The 20,105-nt window shown below is 45.5% G+C and overlaps 1 protein-coding gene across 4 annotated transcripts in view; it reads right to left on the bottom strand.

Annotated features, from left to right (window-relative positions):
• The window catches only part of ARHGAP23 (Rho GTPase activating protein 23), a 221,296-nt gene that overhangs the window by 45,611 nt on the left and 155,580 nt on the right, over window positions 1–20,105 (bottom strand). For all 4 annotated transcript variants that reach the window (XM_061588157.1, XM_061588156.1, XM_061588155.1 and 1 more), the window contains exons 7-12: window positions 18,511–20,098; window positions 13,827–13,982; window positions 10,968–11,079; window positions 9,071–9,128; window positions 8,002–8,139; window positions 896–1,198 (exon numbers count right to left, since the gene is read on the bottom strand). In XM_061588157.1, coding sequence (XP_061444141.1) covers window positions 896–1,198; window positions 8,002–8,139; window positions 9,071–9,128; window positions 10,968–11,079; window positions 13,827–13,982; window positions 18,511–20,098 — 2,355 coding nt within the window. The remainder of the gene's footprint in view (window positions 1–895; window positions 1,199–8,001; window positions 8,140–9,070; window positions 9,129–10,967; window positions 11,080–13,826; window positions 13,983–18,510; window positions 20,099–20,105) is intronic.

The following is a 20,105-nucleotide window of genomic DNA, read 5'->3' as shown; positions in this document are numbered from 1 at the left end:
CTAAAATAGTGTTTTTTTCCTATCACCCCCTGCTAAAGGGGGCAGAAGTCTGGCAGGCCCAATTTTTGGAGAAAGCAACTTTGATACCTCCCAATGTGAAGAAACCCAAGTATAGAGATGAAAAATTGCATGCTCATAAAATTGAAGGCACACACTGGAGGAGTGGGAACAAAAGCAGGAGTATTACACTTTACCTTCTAAATTCAGAATTATGTATAGGTCAAGTTCCAAGTGCGGACTGAGGCTTTTCCTCTTCCAGCAGCTCTTATGACTGAGCCACCAAACTGACTTTTAAGTCTATAGCTCCCAAGTCTATAGCTTTTCCTAGCATGAAATTCTCAGGAACTGCAGAAACTTGGGGGGGGGGGCTGCAGGCATGCTCCCACTAGCACATATTTATGTTTTTGAACCATTGTACAAAGATGCTACATGTATGTGCGCAAGAAATGTCTGCGCAGACAGAGGTCTCTTCTCACTGCAGGAGTTTTGACTGCTGAAGAGGCAAGCTGCTTTTTATACAGAATGGCGGCTTGCCTCTTCTGCAGCAGGAGCTGGTGTGACAGGGAATTTCAAAGAAATCTCTGGTGACGTACACATGCTCCCCCATTCTAGTTATATATTGCTTCTCTGGAACACAGCCTGCATATACTGGGGGGAAGCCGTATCTCCATTCAATTGCTGCAGCACCACAAAATGTATACAGATCCCAGAATGCCATGGGAGATCCTTGGCTGCTAACAGCAATGCATACACTATAACCAGGCACACTGAGAATTTGCAGATGGCCTATTCCTTAGGGAAAGAGGTAAATAACAGAGAAAGCAAAGAGGAGATTGCTAACAGAGGTGCATTTGAGAAGCCAGTGGCCCAGAAACCAGCCACGAGCAATTCTCACCTCGCCCTCGGCTTTACTACTCTCCCTGATGACTTTAATCCAGGCCAGCATGTCATCCCGATCCTCGGCCTGAAAGAGACATTCACAGAAGTCAGCGGTCGTCAGCCGGAAGACGTGCTTCCTCTTGGTGTCACTGTAGGAGATGTCTACCAGGCACGCTCGGATGCTGATTGGCGGCTGTTCCTCCTCACCTGGGGGCGGGGCAACGGCCACTGCCTCCCTTCGGTCCTTGCATAAGTAGAGTGAGTGTGCACGCAGGACAGTGAAGACCCGCTTCCACTGCCGAATGCCTCCACCAACTTTCTGTAGAGGAAGAAAGAGGGAGAGTAGGAATTGGGCATGTTATGGGGTGAGAAAGAGAGAAAGACACAGAGGGAAGGTGAAGAAGAGGCAAAGAGAGAGAGAGTGAATGAGGCAGTAGAGTTTGTCTATAAAGACATATCTGGGCACCGAGTGCACATTCTGACAGACACCACTTTAGCCTTAGAAGGTGGTGACACATTAGTCCCTAGAGACCTGATTGCTGACTCAGTCTCCCTATGTGACCTTGGGCAAGGCACTGTCTCTTGCCCTCAGTTCCCCATTTGGTAAACAGAAAGCTCTCTTATACCAAATCAGCCCATTGGTCACATCTCCGCCAATATGGTATCCTCCAGATGTTGTTAGGCTACAATTCCCATAAGCCCCAGCCAGATGACTGATTGTCAGGGATAATGGGAGCTAAAGTCGAAAACATCTGGAGGGCTCTGGCAGTGGCTTTTCAGGGTATCAGACGGGTGTCTGATAGAGATTCAACAGGGACTTTCACATGCAAACCACATGTTCTACCACTGTTTTGTTTTTTTTCAATGCAACAAGGAAAATTCCAGGAATACAGTGCTGGAAAGTATTCTTTAGTTTTTCAGTGAAGTCCCCCCCCCCAGAAGAATTTAAAATAACTCAGAACTAGTTGGGGTGTTCAAGAGATTTATGTTTGTACTTTTATTGGACTTGACCTACAAAAAGAAATGCTGCATTTTGAAACCTGAAGGAAAAAATTAAACGAAGCACATGTGCATGTGTTTGCTTGTTTGTAGAGCTGTCCAACAATCATGAATTTCTTATCTATGATCTGGCTTCCAGAGTTAAGTAAAATATTACTGAACTCTCAACAAGCTACCTTTCCGAGGACTATGAAGTAAGGGACATCACCACTAATTATTTGAAAACTGTTTTTAACATTTCTTTTCCTGAGCTTAGAAACAGGAATCAAGAAACATCAAGCATTCCACATATTACAGTAATGTACTGGCAGCAAATACTGTTGTTGTTGTTTTAACTCCTATCAGCATTGTTGAAGATGCAATCTTTTTAAATAGGAGTAGGGAAGCTGTAGCCCTCCAGATATTGTTGGACTACAAGTCCAATCATCCCAGGCTATCGGCCATGCTGGCTAGGGCTGACGGAAGCAGTAGTGTAGTGGCAAATTCAGAAATGCAGGGTCCCTTCATGATAGTCACAGCCATGTCCTTTCTATTATTATACAACTTTCTAAAATTATAGAATAAACTGGCCAGGCTTGAATACTGCTTTCTGCTTCTCTATCGCTGTCACCATTTAACTGTCCTTTCTCATTGTCAGATATATTGCTTGAATGACTGAATTCAGGGTCTACACATTTATCTCCTGCTGCTACTAAGCTACTTGATGATATAGATAGGATGCTGTCATGGGGATTCACTGTCTCTTCTTCTGCAATTACAGAATTCTCACTCTCCACAACGTGCCTTTTTGAAGTAGAAACTAATAAAGGCTTGCTTGCAATTGACACTCATTGGGGCCTAAATATCTGACTCAGAAAGCCCTACAGCAATAAAGGCTTCCCCCTCTCTCTTTCTTTCGGGGCTTTCTTGCTGCTGGGTTAAGACATAGCCTGTTTTTCCTAAATGAAGGAATTAATATTCTCCAAGCGGACCACTCATTTTGCTTAGGAATTTGTAACTTTTTGAACTTTGCCACCTTCTAGAAGACAGGCAGAGATTTTTCTGCCTCCTTCTATCTCCCTGTGTCATCCCCTCCTCCTTCCACACACATCTAGAAAAATACACAGGTTTCAGCCCATTCAAGCAGATTTTCATCACGTAACGTAAGGAACTTCCTTTGCTGAGTTTTCCTTCCTGGCAGCCATACTAAGACCCAGAATAACTGCATTTGGGCAGATCTTATGAGAAAACATAAGCATGGAAGTTCCTGATCCTAACCTCTGGTGTTGGCTGTACTGCCCCTCCCCCACACACATTCACATTGTTAATGACATTTATTTGAATTTACCTTTCCATACACACCACAGATATACACATCATTAAAAGCTGGAACACCATCTCTCTCACACACACACACTCTTTCTCCTCCACCCTTGAACATATTTTTCTCTCCTTTGCTCTTCTTCACCTACTCTTGTCTTTGGGCTGGAACAAAAGCACAATCTTTCTCCTCACCCCCCTCTGTTGGCTGTTGGCTGTTGGCTTGCAAATCTTTGTTAACAAACAAACTGGAAGACGCGTGTGCACACACACACACACACAGAGAGAGAGAGAGAGAGAGAGAGAGAGAGAGACTCCTCTTTAGCCCAAGTTCTCCCCCCACCTCCTTTTCCACTTTCCCTCATCCAATGAGCAGGAAAGCACAAGGAAATAAATTAGAAGACTCTTCTCAGTTGCTAACACACTCCCATTTCATGCTGAATGGCTCATAGGATGCTGGAGACACAGGGGAAAGTAAGGGATCCGGACAACTATACCCTTGGAGTTGGAGTCAAACAGTAGTTGGAGGGGCACAAGTTTACGATACCTGTTTTTACAACATATACAGTAGGGCCCCACTCATACGGTGGGTTACGTTCCAGACCCCCGCCTAAAAGTGAAACCCACCTAAAAGTGGAATTCCATCAATAAAATGGTGCCTGACACCCAAAAAACACCGTAGTAGTGGAACAAGTGCTGTATGAGTGGGGCCTTACTCTAATTGAAAGCCGCCGTATTAGTGGAACACCGAAAAGAGGGCCGCCGAAAAGCAGGGCCCTATTGTACTGGCACTGATAGCCAATAAGTCCTGTTAGTGGCAGATGTCAGCATTTTTACACTGAAAGGAACAACATCTGTTGCATTTGAATATGGGCCAAACCAGATGAAACAGTAGCAGGTCTGTGTACTCCATACTCAGTTTTTACCACATAAAGAGAAACAAGCAACTGAAAGTGCATTAGGAGCAGGAGGGAGAGGGTGGCTCAGCCCTCTTCTCAGCTCCTCATTCCCTGTTAATTGTTTCTCAGCCATTTTTCCCTTTCATACCTTGGAGCCTATCAAGAAACAGCTGAGGAGAAGCCATGTGGGGAGAGGAGACGCATGGGTGATGATTAGCATGCTACAGCCACCCACCCATGCTGCACTTCAAAATAGTTCACCTCCTGCTATGCAGGGACCTATGCTGGGCTATGTTTCTGCCACGTCTAGTTTGGCCCTAATAGGGAAAGGAAAGGCTTTTCTTTGGGAGAGGACCCACAGATGCCCCACCGCATCGACTGGAGAGCGAGAGCGAGCGAGCGAGAGAGAGAGAGAGAGAGAGAGAATGCTTCTGAGATTTCATCAGGTATTGCCCTTATATCTTCCTTATTATTGCAACCACAAGAAATTTCCTTTAAAAAAAAAACCTGAAAGAAAAGGAAGAATCTCAGGATGCTTCTTTCTGCACCAGATGCCAAGCCCCATACTTTGTACTGTGAACCTGCAGAAAAGCAACAGGCACATAGCCCTCATAACAGTGACAGTGGTGAACACAGTAAAGATGGCGAAGTGCTTTGCAAATCAAAGGCTTTCGCTAAAATAAATTGATGGTGATAGTTGTAGCTGACTCCTAGTGATCAGATGGTATATCAGGTGTGGGGAGCCGTGGGCCCTCCAGATGTTGCTGAACTACAACTCCCATCAGCCCCAGCAAGCATGGCCAATGGCCAGAGATTATGGGAGTTGTAGTTTAGCAACATCTGGAGGGCCAAAGGTTCTCCACACTTGCTGTATATCTTTTGCATTACCAGGTGTGCAGGAAATCCTCAAGAGCTTTGTTTAATTTTAAGGCAGCTCTCTAACCCCTAGAGTAGGAGAAGATAACCCTTGACAAACCATACAGACACTGGTTGCAAGCAAGTCCCAGAATTGAAGAGTTCGGAGCTCCCTCCTGCCTGCTTTATAGATAAGGCAAAGTTTTAAAATGAACTGTGAGAGGATCAACATCCCACACTTAGGTCACCCAACTCAAGAAATGTCTTCAAAGCAGTGATTCTTCTTTTTCCAAGCTCACCTAAGATGTCACCTGATGCAGGAGTATATTACTCAATCACACATACAAAGAGCCCTGTTAGATGAGACCAAAGGCCCATCTAGTCCAGCATCCTATTTCCAGCTGGGGCTAATCAGATGCCTATGGGAAGCTCAGAAATATAGCATGAAACAAACAGCCTTCCCGTTATTTGTCCCCCAGCTATTAGGATTTAGTTCTATACTGTATTTGAACAAGGAGGTTCCATTCAGCTATCGTGGCTAATAGCCACCGATAGACCTACCCTCCATGAATTTGACTAATACTCTTTTAAAGCCATCAAAGTCAGTGGCCTTCCCCAAATCTTATGGGAGCATATCCCATACATCACTCTTTCCCAATCTGAAGCCCACCCAATGTTGTTGGACTACAACTCCCATCAGCTGCACCCAGCGCAGCCAATTATGAGGGATGACAGGTTTTTAAAGCAACAAAATCTGGAGGGCACCAGGTTGGAGAAGGCTGCCATACATTAATTATGTGTTATATGAAGCAGCACTTCTTATTGTCTGACCTGAATCTATTTCCCATCAAGTTCATTGGGTGACCCCAAGTTCTAGTATTATGAGAAAGGAAGAAAAAATCTGTGTATATCCACCTTCTCCACATCATGCATTACTTGATAAGCCTCCAATGGGTCTCCTTTTAGTCATTTTTTTTCTAAATTAAGAAGCCTGAAATGATATAATCTTTCCTAGGAGGAGCGGTGCTCCAACCCTTTGATTATTTTGGTTGCCTTTTTCTGCACTTTTTGCAAGTTCTATGATACCCTTTTTGAGATGGGGTGACCAGAACTGTACCCAATATTCCACATGCAGTCGCATCATAGATGTATGTTACTGATACTACAATCCCTCTTCTTATAATCCCTAAAATAGAATTCACCTTTTCTACTACTGCACACTGGCTGTGTTTGCATGTAACGTTAAACCAGCTATCCTCAACTTGGTTCCCTCCAAATACTGTTGGACCAACTCCATCAGCTCCGGCAATGGTTAGAGAAGACGGGAACTATAGTTCAAAATGTCTGGAGGGAATCAGGTTAGAAAAGGCTGCACTAAACCATGGTTTAGCGCTATATGCATGAGCTGGAACAAGCCCAGGCAAAGCGTTGGGCTCATGCATTCTCTCCAACCCTCTCCTCCTCCTGGATAAATACTTCTGCAGCATGTTGCTTTACCTTAAAGTATCCCAGCAACAAACTAGATATTGTGATTTAAAATAAACTCTGATCAGTTTCAAAACAAGCCAACTCCAATCTACAGGTTACGAAGGGAGCTTGTTTCATTAGCGAATCCTTCCTTTCATGTGTATAGTGCTAAACTAAATGTCAGTGCTAGAGTGGAAAGCATGTGGCCCTCTAGATGTTGCTGGACCACAACTCCCATCATCTCTGACCATTGGCTACACTGACTGGGGCTGATGGAAGTTGAAGTCCAACAACATCTGGAGGGCCACAGGTTCTTCAGACCTGCTTTAGGAGTTTATGCAAACTAGCTTATTCAGTTGATGTTTTCACTGATCTATCATCCCAACCCCACCATGACCCTAAAGTTTCTTTCCTGATTAGTCATTGCTGGTTTAGATCTTATCAATGTATACATGTAAATGTGATTGTTCCGCCACGATCTCATCCCACACACACCCAAATGTAGGGATGGGGTCCACTGCCTAGTTCCGATCCACTTGTATTCCAATAGTGCATTGTTAGTTCCCAATCCACCTTTTTTTTTTGTTCCTGCTTGCATTTGTACTTGCTGATTTGATCTGCTAATTTTTTATTTGCAAAAAAAATACATAATTTTTAACGAAGATGCTTATGAAAATGATTACAATGTTCCATTTTTTTCCTATTTACATATCAATTATGCAAATAAGCACCTTAGAAGAGAAAGCCAAAGCCAAACAAATTTGCTTGCTGAGTAGTAGCTCCTACTGCATTCAAAAAGTCATGTCCACTGCATTGCAGCAAAACGTAACTATTTTCGTAATTGGCATAATGGGCAGACCTGACCAATTCATATATAGCAAGGAGAAGCACTCATTTTTTCATGTATGTGTGTAAAACAGCACTGCAATAAGTCAGTGCAATCCGCACGCTCTGCCACAAAGCGTTACTTAAGGTCCCGACCTACACAGCACGCAGAGTGTCTGCTGTGCTGTGTGCAGTATCCGTGAAGTTGTTGCCACTTAGAAGAAAAGTTTACATAGTCTTTCATAGATGAAAATGAAAAACACTGCATTGGACTGAAACATCATTGGGTAAAACTACATTTTGTTGTGCGATTTAATTTGATACTGAATAATGACAGAAATGATTACTTAACCTAAACATTATTTAAGGAACAGAAGAATTAGAGAACAGACAGAGTCAGACTAAGAAAAAAAAATTAACGTTAATGTTAATGGCCATTTCTGAGAATTAACAAAACAAATAGAAAATTGGATGGAGGTTAATGGATGTTAATGGCATTCATTATCACCTAGACAGCCATTAAGAATGCATCAACTTAGAGGAAATACAATTATGAAGATAATTACATAAAATTGGGGGGGGGGATATTTTTTTTAAAAAACGTGCCAATGACAGTCGCGGCCCACCACAGGAAATCAGTGGTGGTCCGAAAAGACAGCAGACTGTCAGATTGAGTCGAAATCTGGTATTAAGTCTGATTTTGTGGATATTCTCCCCCATCCCTAACCAAATTCTACTCCTTCCTGCTGGGAATAGCCTTGCAATAAGGTACACATACCTTGCCTTTCTTGGTGAGGATTTGTTTGTAGTGGAGCCAGCCCTCTTTCCTCACATCACTGAAAGTGACATCTAACAGGTCAGAGGTTGAATGTCGCTTTGATCGGGTGTCTTCAGAGGTACCCAGGCTATCCAAAGACTGCAAGAGAATCGAAAACAAAGAGAGGTTGGTGGGTATCCATGGTCGAGAAGGAGAGTGCTGCTCAAGTATCAGGGAAGCAGAGAGAAGGAGAGAGGTGGTCCTTCCAGACATCCTTTTTATTGTGCATTCATGATGATTTGGGATCATGGTATCGGGGCAGTTATACACAATCCCTCTTTCAATACGGTTTGCATCTGCAAACATTTTGTTTCCAATTGGTACATGCTCCATACTTTCTTGCTGAAATCCTGTAATTTTTCATACCACAAATGTTTTTGGGGGGGATTGTTCCTCTTTTGTTGCATTATAGCACCAAGAGTGCCCTTCCAGATGGCAGTAATCAGACAACATCGGGGAAGCATCACAAAACAACTAATAAAGTGGAATGATGTGTGGATGGTCCAGTACAAATCAACCACTACTGACATGTTGTGGAATATACCAGCAAACAAAACAAAACAAAAATAGTCTGGAGGAGGCCAGAATGCTGCTTGAATGCAGCTATAATAGCTGCTCAAACTAGATCGAGGAACAGATTGGCTATATGAGCACAGATTGGCTATATGAGCGCAGGCAAAAGGTTGTGTGAGCAAACAAAGATGAGCAATATTTTTTTGGAGCAAAATGCTCCTGTTCCAACTATTGATGTAGAAAATGCTACTTGGGCATGGACGAAGAAGGTATGGGCATCAGCAGACATGGAATAGCTTTGGCAACTGTTCAAACTCAAGAGGTCTTGATGTTCACACTCCATTCCTAGACTTCTTAAATCACAGAAAAGAAACTAGAAAGGCATGGTGAGTAGGTATGTTTTAGTGTATCCTCTGTTTTTAGAGTCACAATAAACAAGTGAGATGAGGGAGTGGGGCAGGCAGAATCTAGCGATCCACATATTTTTTTTAAAAAGGGAAGAGCCACAAATGCTTACCCCATCCGTGAAGAAGCTTCTTAACATGCGGAGGCTTGGCACACGGCTTGGCAACCTCCTAAAGAGAAACCATCAATACAGTTGATGCAAGTCATGCAAATAAAAAAGGCAACTAACAATTCCAGCTCACATTCAGGGGCCTCACTGCCCCCTGCCCCCAAAAGCCCAGAACACAACTAACTCAAGCCCATCTCCTGCACTTCATCACAGAGGGGTCAGAAACTACACTCCATGCTGCATGGGGCATGTACGTGGGTTTGGATTAGGAATGGGATCAACTGACAGGTGTCGCTTCAAAAGCATTTTGTCAGCCTAACAGCCTGGTATCAATTCGAGTTCGTTCTCTGTTCGTTAGCCACTGCTTTTACCAATCCATGTTTGTTTACTGCTCAGAAAAAATATTGATATTAATATCAAAATGTTAAAAGAAAATATCGATATTTTGAAGGAGTAGACATTTCCTTTAAAAATACTGATATTTTGAAGGAAATATCAATATTTTAAACAGAAAAATCAATAAATTATTCTTACAATCAATGTTTTAAGAGACTAGTCTGTTTTCAAAAATAGCCATGGAAATTTGCTACAATAAAATCTGATCCTCAGCAATTGAGAATAAGCAAATTAATGAAAAATTTGGTACCAAATCTGAATGGGACAGAATTCTAGCACATCCCTAGTTTGGATTGCACATCATGCCACCAGTGGCAGGAAAAAAAGAAAGTCTAACGAAAATAATGGTTCACTTTTTAAATAACAATTTAAAGAAGAAAAAAACAGAGTAAGAAAAAATCCATCAGCTCATAGTAAGATATAATAGCCATCAATATATCCATCTTAATTTAAACATGTAAATCAACATAAGCCATCCAAAAGTCCAGATAGGCATCTACACGAAATTGACATTTATAAGAAATATGTTCAAATGTAGCAAGGGCAGTTAAGTCCTCAGACTATTGCATAATAGTCTAATAAAATTTAGAAGACTCAAGAGATTGAGCAACACATTTAATCAGATGCATCTAATGAGTACAAAAGTTTACACCACAACACAACTGTGGCCAGTACCATAACCCAGAAGTTAGAAGATATGTAGAACCCATACGCAATAGATCAGAGCTTCCAGGAGTAGGGTTCCAATACCAATGATTCCACAAAATAGGCACAAACACAGATATACGAGGAGAGGGCCATGGCCCAGTGGCAGAGCAGTCTTGACGTGCAGAATGTCTCAGGATCAATCCCTGGTATCCCCAGCTAAAAGATCTCAGGTAGCAGGGTTGAAAAATCTTGAAGAACTCCTGCCCACTGGAGTAGACCAGCAGTCGCCTCCAGATGTCAGATTCCTTCTCCCATCATCCCTGACCACTGGTCATGGTGGCTGAGACTAGTGGGAGGTGAAGCCCAACAACAACTGGAGGGCGCCATGTTGGCTTACCCTGGAGTAGACAGTGCTGAGCTACATAGTCCAAAAGGTCTAAATCAGTACTGGACAGCTTCATATGTCTTTAAGGACGCTTGGCTGCTTTTGCTGCAAAACCTTTTGTAAGGTTGAAGGCAGATGACGGTTCTTTTAGAAAGACTTGAAGCATCCTGAAAGAGAGATCACTACTCATGGTGTGTACATAATGTTGTGTCTGGTGCAGGTTTTGCAAGTTTATTTCCAAAAACCTGTGTACCCAGAGACTAAATGTGTCTGTGCATCATGGGCACAAATCCTCTCTCAAAGCACTCTTGCCTGCCTCCACCCTCCTGCAGCTGCTCTTCTGGAATATGTCAACGGTGCTGAACAAATCAAAATAATTCAGAAAGAGTCCACAATCCCTGTCCCCACCACTGTAAAAAAAAAGAGCAAAGATTTGGAGGAGGGGGAGAAGGTGTAAGGAATCACACTTACCTCAGAAGCTTCCCTTCATCCCGAAATGTATTCAGACCATCATCACATGACTTGGAGCGCTCTGTGGTTATGGCTAAGAGGTAGGAAGACCGGCGACTGGCTTTTATGTTGCCTGCAACAGAGATATGTTGCCAAAGGAAAGCAAAGTGAATGGCAGTGGTCGAAGGGGTGGGAAAGGGCCATTTGTCCAACCACATCCCCCATAGAGACCTGCCTGTGGAGAGGGGATCAGGGTGTGAGCGACCTGTAGTGAGTAGGTGCAAGGGAGGAGGTGGAAGGCTGCAGAGGTTTTGTTGTTGCTGCTGCTGTTTTTAAAGCCAAACAGATTGTGCTGCTGTATGTGAATGGCAAAATGTACCCAGGTGCACAGCAAAACTGCCCAGGCAGGGAAATCACTTCTTGACTCCAAATATGGCCATGAGTCAAATGATTCTGAGCATGGGCAAAGCCCACTGAGTCACCCCAAGGGAAGTTCAGTGGGTTGCGTCTCCAAGCTATCGAGCATCCGAAGTATAGCTGCGCCAACTTCCAATGCCCTCAGAGGTGGTGAAGTGAAACGTCCTGGTATCAAGTGTGTAAGAGTATCTGTGTGTCTTTGTGTCATGGTGGGGGAATCCATCCCAACTACAATGGGCTAAATTACAGACAACAGAAAACAGTATCTTTCAATCAAGAGCAGAATTTGGCAATTTGTATCCCTTTATTTGGCCATGTGTGGGCAGATTCATGGGAAGGAGCAACATCTCCCTATAAAAATTGGGTCATACACAGACTCACCCTGACGTGTTTGAAGATAAACTAGACGAAGCACATTTTAAAGAACTGAAGAAGACATGAACAACAACTAGGAAAGTACCTGCCATTTTTGACAAGCAAAGAGTCTGCACATTGCCAGGATCCCTGTCAATGCACTTCCTCCCATGGAGTTTCTGATGATGATCCCTGGGCCCCAACAACCGTCAGGAGCAGTTGGCAGGTTATGATCCCACCACATTATCTCCAGGTTGAATTATCCCTCCATAAGCAGCTATTCACTTATACAGGAGAAGGTGCAGGCATGCACTTACAAGGCAGCCAACACTGGAATCAGCGCTAAACGTGTCCTCTGCTCCCGCTATCCAGGCCAAGGAGTCATGTTTTGCCTCTTCTTAATTTTGTCTTACATTATGGCCTTACTTTGTCCCACAGGATTCAAATGAATCCTCTGAGCCATCCCATCCCATCCATTTGTATATTCCCCACCCCATGCCACACTTCTGAGTGACACTAGACTGGGAGAGAACCCCGAGATCTGGCTTTCCATATATATCAACATCGCAAATTAAAGTAGAGAGAGAGAGCCACTGCAGTAGGAAAGTTAAGCAGATGGCATAAACAAGAAATTTAAAATATGTTCTCCCTTGGCTCCCACTTCCCACTTTTCACCTGCATTTCATATTCTCAAAAGCCCACCCACATTTGGAACAAATGTATGAGAGCCACAAAACAAAATTCCACCTGGGATTTTGGCAGCCATCTCGCTTTCAATTTGCCTATCCTGTCTTCTTTGATGAAGGTGAAGACAACAGACTGGACGTGGAGAGGGGCTGAGCTATGTGGATCGTGTGTTATGTGGATTAAGAAATGTTTGTATCATTATATTAATGTCAACATGTGTGTATTTTATTAAAAGCAAACACCGATTGTAGACAGCTATGTCTCAAGCAGTTTCTCCTGAAACATCTGGTAGGTGTAAGGCAAAGTTTTTCAATTGGAGACTCAGGTCACACTTATAGCTCAAAAGGTTTACTTTTCAGCTGTGAGAGGGGGGGAAATTGCCTGTTCTCAGAGGAATTTGCCTTCTAGGGCTCTGCATGGGTCCCCATTCTAAAAGTACTTCCTGATTGCAAGTAGGAAAGGCCAGGGCACTGGATCACACAGACATGATAGGCAGACTCCTCCAGGGGTGAGTAATTTAGGGTCAGGGAAGCCTTTAATTATTTAATTTCACCACCATCCCAGACACAGCATCATACTAGAAATTCACTCAGAGCATGCAGTTTGAGAGTTACCTGTTGGCTTTCCAAGTCTCCCCCCCCCCTCCGGTCATCATATGATTCAGCTTCAGTGAAATTTGTTATAAAACATACCACCGTCCTCCTTCCCCCCCCCTTCTTTTACCATAGCTAACCAATTTGGGGAGGACAATTCTCAAATGAATTCTCCTAACTCAAGTTTTCTTGCAATTCCCTGCCCCTCACAAAAACCTATCCCAATCTATATTTTTTTTCTAATTTGAAATAATAGATTGCAACCTTTCTAGGTATGGCTGCTGTTTGATTCAGAATACAAGGGTGTGGAAGAGTGTTGGAAAGAGAACTCTTCCCTCAGATATTAAATCTGAGTAGATTTGTACTTTCCATCCTTCCCTTAAATTCAAGAATTAATGCTCAGCCTTAAAGATGACTTTCAAAAAAGGAATTTCTGAAATTCTGACAAACATCAAAATTAATTTGTGTTCCGTTTAGTCTTTAAACCTACCAAAACACTGGACCCTGCCAATAGACAGGCTATTAGCCACTAGGATAGAGATTCAGGTAGGCTTGCTAACCTATAGGTAAGGGCTGTAGATCGGTGGCAGAGCACATGTTGTGCATGCAGAAGGTCCCAGTTTCAATCCCCAACATCTCCAGGTAGGGCTGGGAAAGATCTCATTTGAAACCCTGGGAGCCAATGTAGACAATACTGAGCTAGATGGACCAATAGCCTGACTCTGTATAAGACAGCCATGCATGTTTCTTTCTCCTTTCATTTGCCATTTCTAGCCCAAGCAGGCCAATGTTCACAGCCAGAAGGTGGCAGGGTTGGGAAGATACTTACTGCAATCCTGGGAATAATGACGGTTGATGGCAAAGGTGAAAGTGGGTGAGGAAGGACTAGCTGAGAGCACAGGGGCGGAATTCATGGCGCTGGAGACGACAGAGGAGGCGGGGATGTGCTTTGCCTTCAGGTCAATGCTGGGGCTTGTTGGCTCATCTAGAATAGCAGAGCACACCATAAAATGACAGAATGTGTAGAGGAGAAATAAACTCTGTCCCCCGCCAACCTTCAGACTAAGGACTGCAAAAGCAAGCACTCTCACTGGGGAGATGGAAGAGACGCTTGCCATTGCCTGCAAGGCTGTTGCTCAGATTTCTTCAAAAACTTGGGGAGTCCACTCTAAATGACACAGGCCATGACAGAGGGCTTGTTTTAAATGGACACTGAGGAATGGAGGAGGGAAGGAGGCCAGTGGCTGACAAATGAGTGGTCTGAGATGGAGCAGGGGAGAGCTGAGTAGTAGCAGGAGAGCACCCTAAGAGAGGCAGGGTGGGGACACTTTTTCAGCTTGAGGGCCGCATTCCTTCATAGGCAACCTTCTGGGGGCCACATGCCGGAGGTGGGTTGAGCAGAGGCAAAAGCGGGCAGAGCAATGAATTTGCATTCCTACACACACTCATGCACCCCTTTCTATCCTCCATCCAGGCAAGCAAGAGGCATTATCAAAGTTCAAGGACACATTCGAGCCAGGCAAAAACATCTAAAGAGGGTACAAATTAGGGCCGGTGAAGATTATGGCCTGGGAAGAGGGGTCCATCTGGGGAGGGAATGTAGAGAGTTCAGGGGGGGGCACATCAGCCCCAACACCTGACAAAGAGGAGCTTGAGGGGAGAGAAGAGGGAAAGAGCCTGAAAGGCAAGGGTAGCTAAGATGGTGCCCTCAATCTTGATAGACTACAACTTGCATAATCCCTGACTATTGGCTATGTATGCTATGTATGGCTGGTGAGAGCTGGAGTCCAACAACATCTGGAGGGCACCATATTGGCTATCCTTGGCCTGAGGAATAGGTGGCTAAGGTGTGAGGAGTGGCAGAGTAGAGGGTAAGGTGGAGAGATCAGCTTCCACAGAGGGGAGACTGGAAACATGGAAAGTAGCATATACATCTCTTCAAATTCCATATTTCCCTGCCCTGCCCTTTGTTTGACATACCAAAAAACATCTCGAGATATGTCAAATAAAGTAGCATCTGTGCCAGATCTCCTTTTCAATCCATTCTCCAAAGAAGGGTCCCCCCAAGGAGAGTAAGTGGAAGGTGGGCTAAGGAAGATTAATTAATTGTTGGGTTTGGCTCTTTTCGAGCTTCCCTCTGCTGATTTCTGCAATGCCAGGCATTTATTGAAATATTTTTAAACCAGCCTTCATCTACAAAAATACCAGGGTGGTATACAGAACAAAGAGTGAAACAATCAAATCAAAATGACAAAGCGATCAAATCAAAAGAATAAAATTACATTATCATAAATAAGAACAGCAGAGGCTGCTAAAAACAAGCAAAACAATCTAGAGACTATTCAACTTTAAAACATTAAAATGCCTAGACAAATAAATAGGCTTTGACCTGTCACAAAAATGACTGTAACATTAGGACCTGTGATACTCCTACAAAGAGGGAATTCCACAGACAGGGAGTCACCATGAAAGTCCTCTTAGGACAGGTTTTTTTTTCTGTAAGATCAGCTCTGCTGAGGTGGCCTAAGAGGCAGGCAGTGAGCAGTGGTAAGCAGATCACCTAAGCAGGTTACCCAAGGAGGTTACCCAAAGAGAGCAGGGAGTTGGGGGTGGGGAGGGGGGAGGAGGGGGAGGAGTGCCTGCTGAGGTGGCCTAAGAGGCAGGCAGTGAGCAGTGGTAAGCAGATCACCTAAGCAGGTTACCCAAGGAGGTTACCCAAAGAGAGCAGGGAGTTGGGGGTGGGGAGGGGGGAGGAGGGGGAGGAGTGCCTGCTGAGGTGGCCTAAGAGGCAGGCAGTGAGCAGTGGTAAGCAGATCACCTAAGCAGGTTACCCAAGGAGGTTACCCAAAGAGAGCAGGGAGTTGGGGGTGGGGAGGGGGGAGGAGGGGGAGGAGTGCCTGCTGCCTCTGAACCAACAGTTTCCCCCACCTTATCCACCTGCAAAGAGGACTAAACCACTCATGATGCAATGCAGTTAGTGTTAAGGGTCCTTCACACATTACCTAAGCCAAGGATCTGTGAGCAGCTCCTGTGCAGGTGGGGTAATGAATGACCTAAGTCACTCTCTCTGTGTCTAATCACAACAGTCACAAAAACAGACTCAGCAACCCACCAGTAGAGGCTGTGTGATTTCTTGGCAAGTACCCATGCAACAGACCCCTACCCACTTGATAAGAGTCATTTGAACATTATCAAAGCTGTTTGGAAGCAGCTCACATGAAAAGACCTGGCTCCCACTCAGTTCAGATAAGGGCCCCCTCAAGGTGGACAGGGAGCAGGTGGTGAAAACTGCAGCCAAGATAGCCCGTCCTGTAGCTCCGCTACCATCAGACCTGCTGTCACCCTACTTTGGCTCTGTGCTGAAAGCAGCTCAGGCCAATAATCATCAGGGATGCTTCTGCCTACTTCTAAGAAACTGGCCATATCTGCACGTAATGCTAAGCCAAATTATGGCTTAGCACAAACATGCGGACAGGTCAGCTCCTGGGGAAGAGACCGCAGCTGCTTTGCTCCTCCCCGGTCTTTTTAGGTTTGTTCTTGGCTACAGATCATGTTGAAGGAGGAGAGAGCTTGACCATGATCCCAAGATCAGATGGCACATTAAGCCAAACCTCGGCTTAGCTGCCATACCATGCTGAGCTGAGCTAAAAGGACAGGGAAGGAGCAAAGCAGGTGCGGTCTCCTTCCCAGGAGCCAGCACATTCATGTGGTCCTGGTAAGCCACAGTTTGACTTACCGTGACATGCGAACCAGGCCACTGTGTGTTGCGTAGTGTGTCATGAATGCATTACTATGAAGAGGTGAGTTGCACCACCTGGGTGAAGCCTCACCCATGCAACACCATGTGACTGCAAGGGGCTGCACTGCATTGTGCCATGGCAGATGTGCGGCTTTGGCTGTAGCTTGTACCAGCTCTTGCCTCCTCCCTACTGCATGCTCCCCAAATCCTTTGGCACTGACACATCTAGAGGCATCTTCAGCCAAGGACAGTGTTCTGCCCAACCATAGCCAGGAGTCTAATGAACCATGGAGTCAGTGCTGAAGTGAACTCATCTTAAGAGTGTGTGTTTACAACTACCTTCCTAGACAGCAAATTTCCACCCGCATGTGTATCAACAAAACATAAAAGATGCAGACATAATTTATATTCTACCAACAATATCCAAGCCTCTCCTGCCACTGTGTAGATAGCCCTACACACTGGGGGAAGGAGAGCTTACACAAGTAAAAACAAGAGCCTCTATGAGTGGAAACTGCTCTTAACGGGGGGGGTAGACAGTGCTGGGTCCTGTTGTCTGTTCACCAGTGGGAAGTCCTGACTATTTCTGACCACCAGCTCAGACGGGCCCCGACTGCAACAATGCCATGAACACCGTGGCATCGCCCAAGGGCATGGCCTCTTGACAGTGAATGGAGCCAGCTGGGATGGACCCAAGTTGGGGGAGGGAAAGGTTAATGCAAGAGAGAGAAGCAGGGTCTCCTTCCTTACTGTTCCTTTCCCCTTCCAAATATTGTTAGTTACTGTATTAAGGTCCTGGTTTGCACACTAGTGTTAAGTAGCTAGGATCAGGGGAATGCAATTAAAGCCTGGAAACTGTGGGAATATATCAGTTTCAAGGACTTCCTGGGGATTACTGGCAGAATGCAAACCATTATTATTATTATTATTATTATTTGCCTGTGGGCAAATGGTCCCCTAGAATGCAAATGGCACCCCAGAGCGTTAAAGAGATCTGGAGCATGTACTCTTTGGCCTCTTGAGACTCCAATACATTTGGCTGCCTAATGGATTCACACATTTTCACAGGCTTAAATATAAACTGGCTGTGAAAAAGCATCTTATGGTAGTGAGGCAAAGGACTACAGCAACCAGTTGCAAGTGAAAGAAAACAGCACTAACCATGACTGGAGGGGGATGGCAACTTTTGGCCCTAAGGCAGCTCACAGCTGTACAAACAACTCAAAGAGCAGACAGTCCAATGCAAAGGTAGTGCAAGTCCTGTGAATCAATCCTGCTCAAAGACTGTGTTCCAGTATATTGCAGCACAGAAAAGCCCTTGAATTTTCCTGCAGATGGGATTTCTCCTTCTTGGTTACTTCCTCATCACTCTGCCCCCCACCCCTGCACCTAACCCAAGAGGCTGAGCTCTGGAGACGGGGGGGGGGGAAGAGTCACACTTCAGAATCACAAAATTGAAAGGAATTCAGATGTTCAGTCAATCCTTTCTGCTGCCTGTGGGCTATTCATTGCACTCTGGTTCTGTGGAATGCGGCTTCACCACCACCTCCCCACTACTGGAGATATTGCTCAAAGTGAGGAAACAGAATGGATAATCTGCTGAGACAGGGCAAACACTAGCTTAGGACAAACATTAGTGTAGGAATGTGAAGAAGGTTCCCGAGATGCTTTCACTGGTCTTATCCAAAATTTTGCACTAGGCAAAACTCAGTGGTAATTTTACACCGGTCCAGAGCCTCTTTCCTAAGTACAGCACCCTGCCTTCTCCACTTACCAATAAATGGAATGGACGCTAGTGAATCCTCTGGTGTAGCCAATGGGGCCACGCCACGCTTGTTCTCTTTACCAGCTGCCAGCACTGGTGGAGGGGGATCACAAATGTCTGTTTCCTTCATGTCATCCGGGAAGACAAAATTCATCTGTCTTGCAGGAGGAGGCATTTTGCGTCCAGTTGGGGGCTTCTGCCGGAGAACCACCTCATCCCTCCGCTCCTCAGCCTCGGGCTGCAACTGTTCCGTGATCTGAGGTGGAGAAGCCCACTCAAGAGGCCTCGCATCGTTCTCGTGCTTGGCTGGCCTTTGGTCCATAAGGATCTCTGGGCTGCTACCCAGGGAAGGGTCCCGGCAAGGAGCAGAGGCACTTGGGAGCACGGCAGTGGACAAAGCCCTTTCGACATAAGGTGGCACTGAGTGGTTTCCTGGCCTTTGGGAAATATTAAATGTTGGAAGTTCACCAAAAGTAGCATCCCGGAAAGAAAGGGCATGGAGCAAGCCAGTCCTGCGCTGGAATGAGGGACTGTAGCTCCTGTAGCCAATATATCCAGAGTCATTGATGCTCTGGAGGTTGGGCTGGGAAGGGTGTTTTTGCACATGCACAGGCGGTGGATCCCTGGAAGAGGCAGAAGGAACATAAGAACTGGGGTGATTAGGCTGGGCTCGGTTAATTTGCCCATGCCGGTAAAACCTGTCTGGTGACCACATACACCTCTCATATCTAGGAGAAACCAAGGCACCCTGCTCAAGCGCTTCCAAGGATTGCCCATATTTCACCAAATAGTTATCTGATCTAGCCCGGTAACTCCAGCCGTCATGTGCAGGGGACTGGATTAAAGTGTCTTGGGAAGCGCTGTGAGGCCAACCTCGGGAGGCTGGGGCATCCCCCAGACGTTCTTGAGAGACACTCCGGTAGCGAGGAGGCATGGCACAGCAGCGCTCCTCTGAAGAGCTTCGTCGTGGCACTTGACTTGAGATCCAGTTGGACAAGGCCTGTTGACATTCTAGACGGCTGACAGATTTGGGGCCAGCCCCGCTGCAGTCCCGGGAAGGCCGGCCCTCATGGGGAGTGTCCTTTAACCCACCATGAGGGCGGTGGTCAGGAAGCTGTTTGGGGGGGCCATAGCAGGCGTGGTTGGGCATAGAGGGAGCAGGAGGGACACAGTACCTCTCAGGCAAGGGGGAGGCTATAGAACCCGGGCAGCTGCTATTGGAGTAGCGGGAAAAGGAGCCAGCAGCTGGAAGGGACCTCTGAGTCATTCCATATTGGACCTCCTCTGTGCGGTGGGCAGGGCTGGAATGATTGCTACTGAAATTCTGTGCAGAGTCAGCCCAGGCACTCGAGTGGATTCTGTGGACCGCAGTGCTGCTCAAAGGCGAAGATGGGCCTGAAGATCCTGAATGGTAGGGCTGTCTGTTGTCCACCTGCTGTCCCTGGTACGTCTCAGCTGTTGAAACATCCCGAGGGGGGGGCTTTGACTGGAACGGGTACGTTTTGCGAGGGTAGCATATGGGTGGTGGCTCAGGGATGCTCTGGGCCCCTCCAGAGTACGGTTCATTGCCCTTTAAGTAGGCATCTTGTGAATATGCCTGGAAA

Source organism: Rhineura floridana, chromosome 11 (genome assembly GCF_030035675.1).
Source record: "Rhineura floridana isolate rRhiFlo1 chromosome 11, rRhiFlo1.hap2, whole genome shotgun sequence".
Classification (NCBI taxonomy): domain Eukaryota; kingdom Metazoa; phylum Chordata; class Lepidosauria; order Squamata; family Rhineuridae; genus Rhineura; species Rhineura floridana.
Note: the sequence above shows the minus strand (reverse complement) of the source record. Positions and strands in the feature narration are given on the sequence as shown.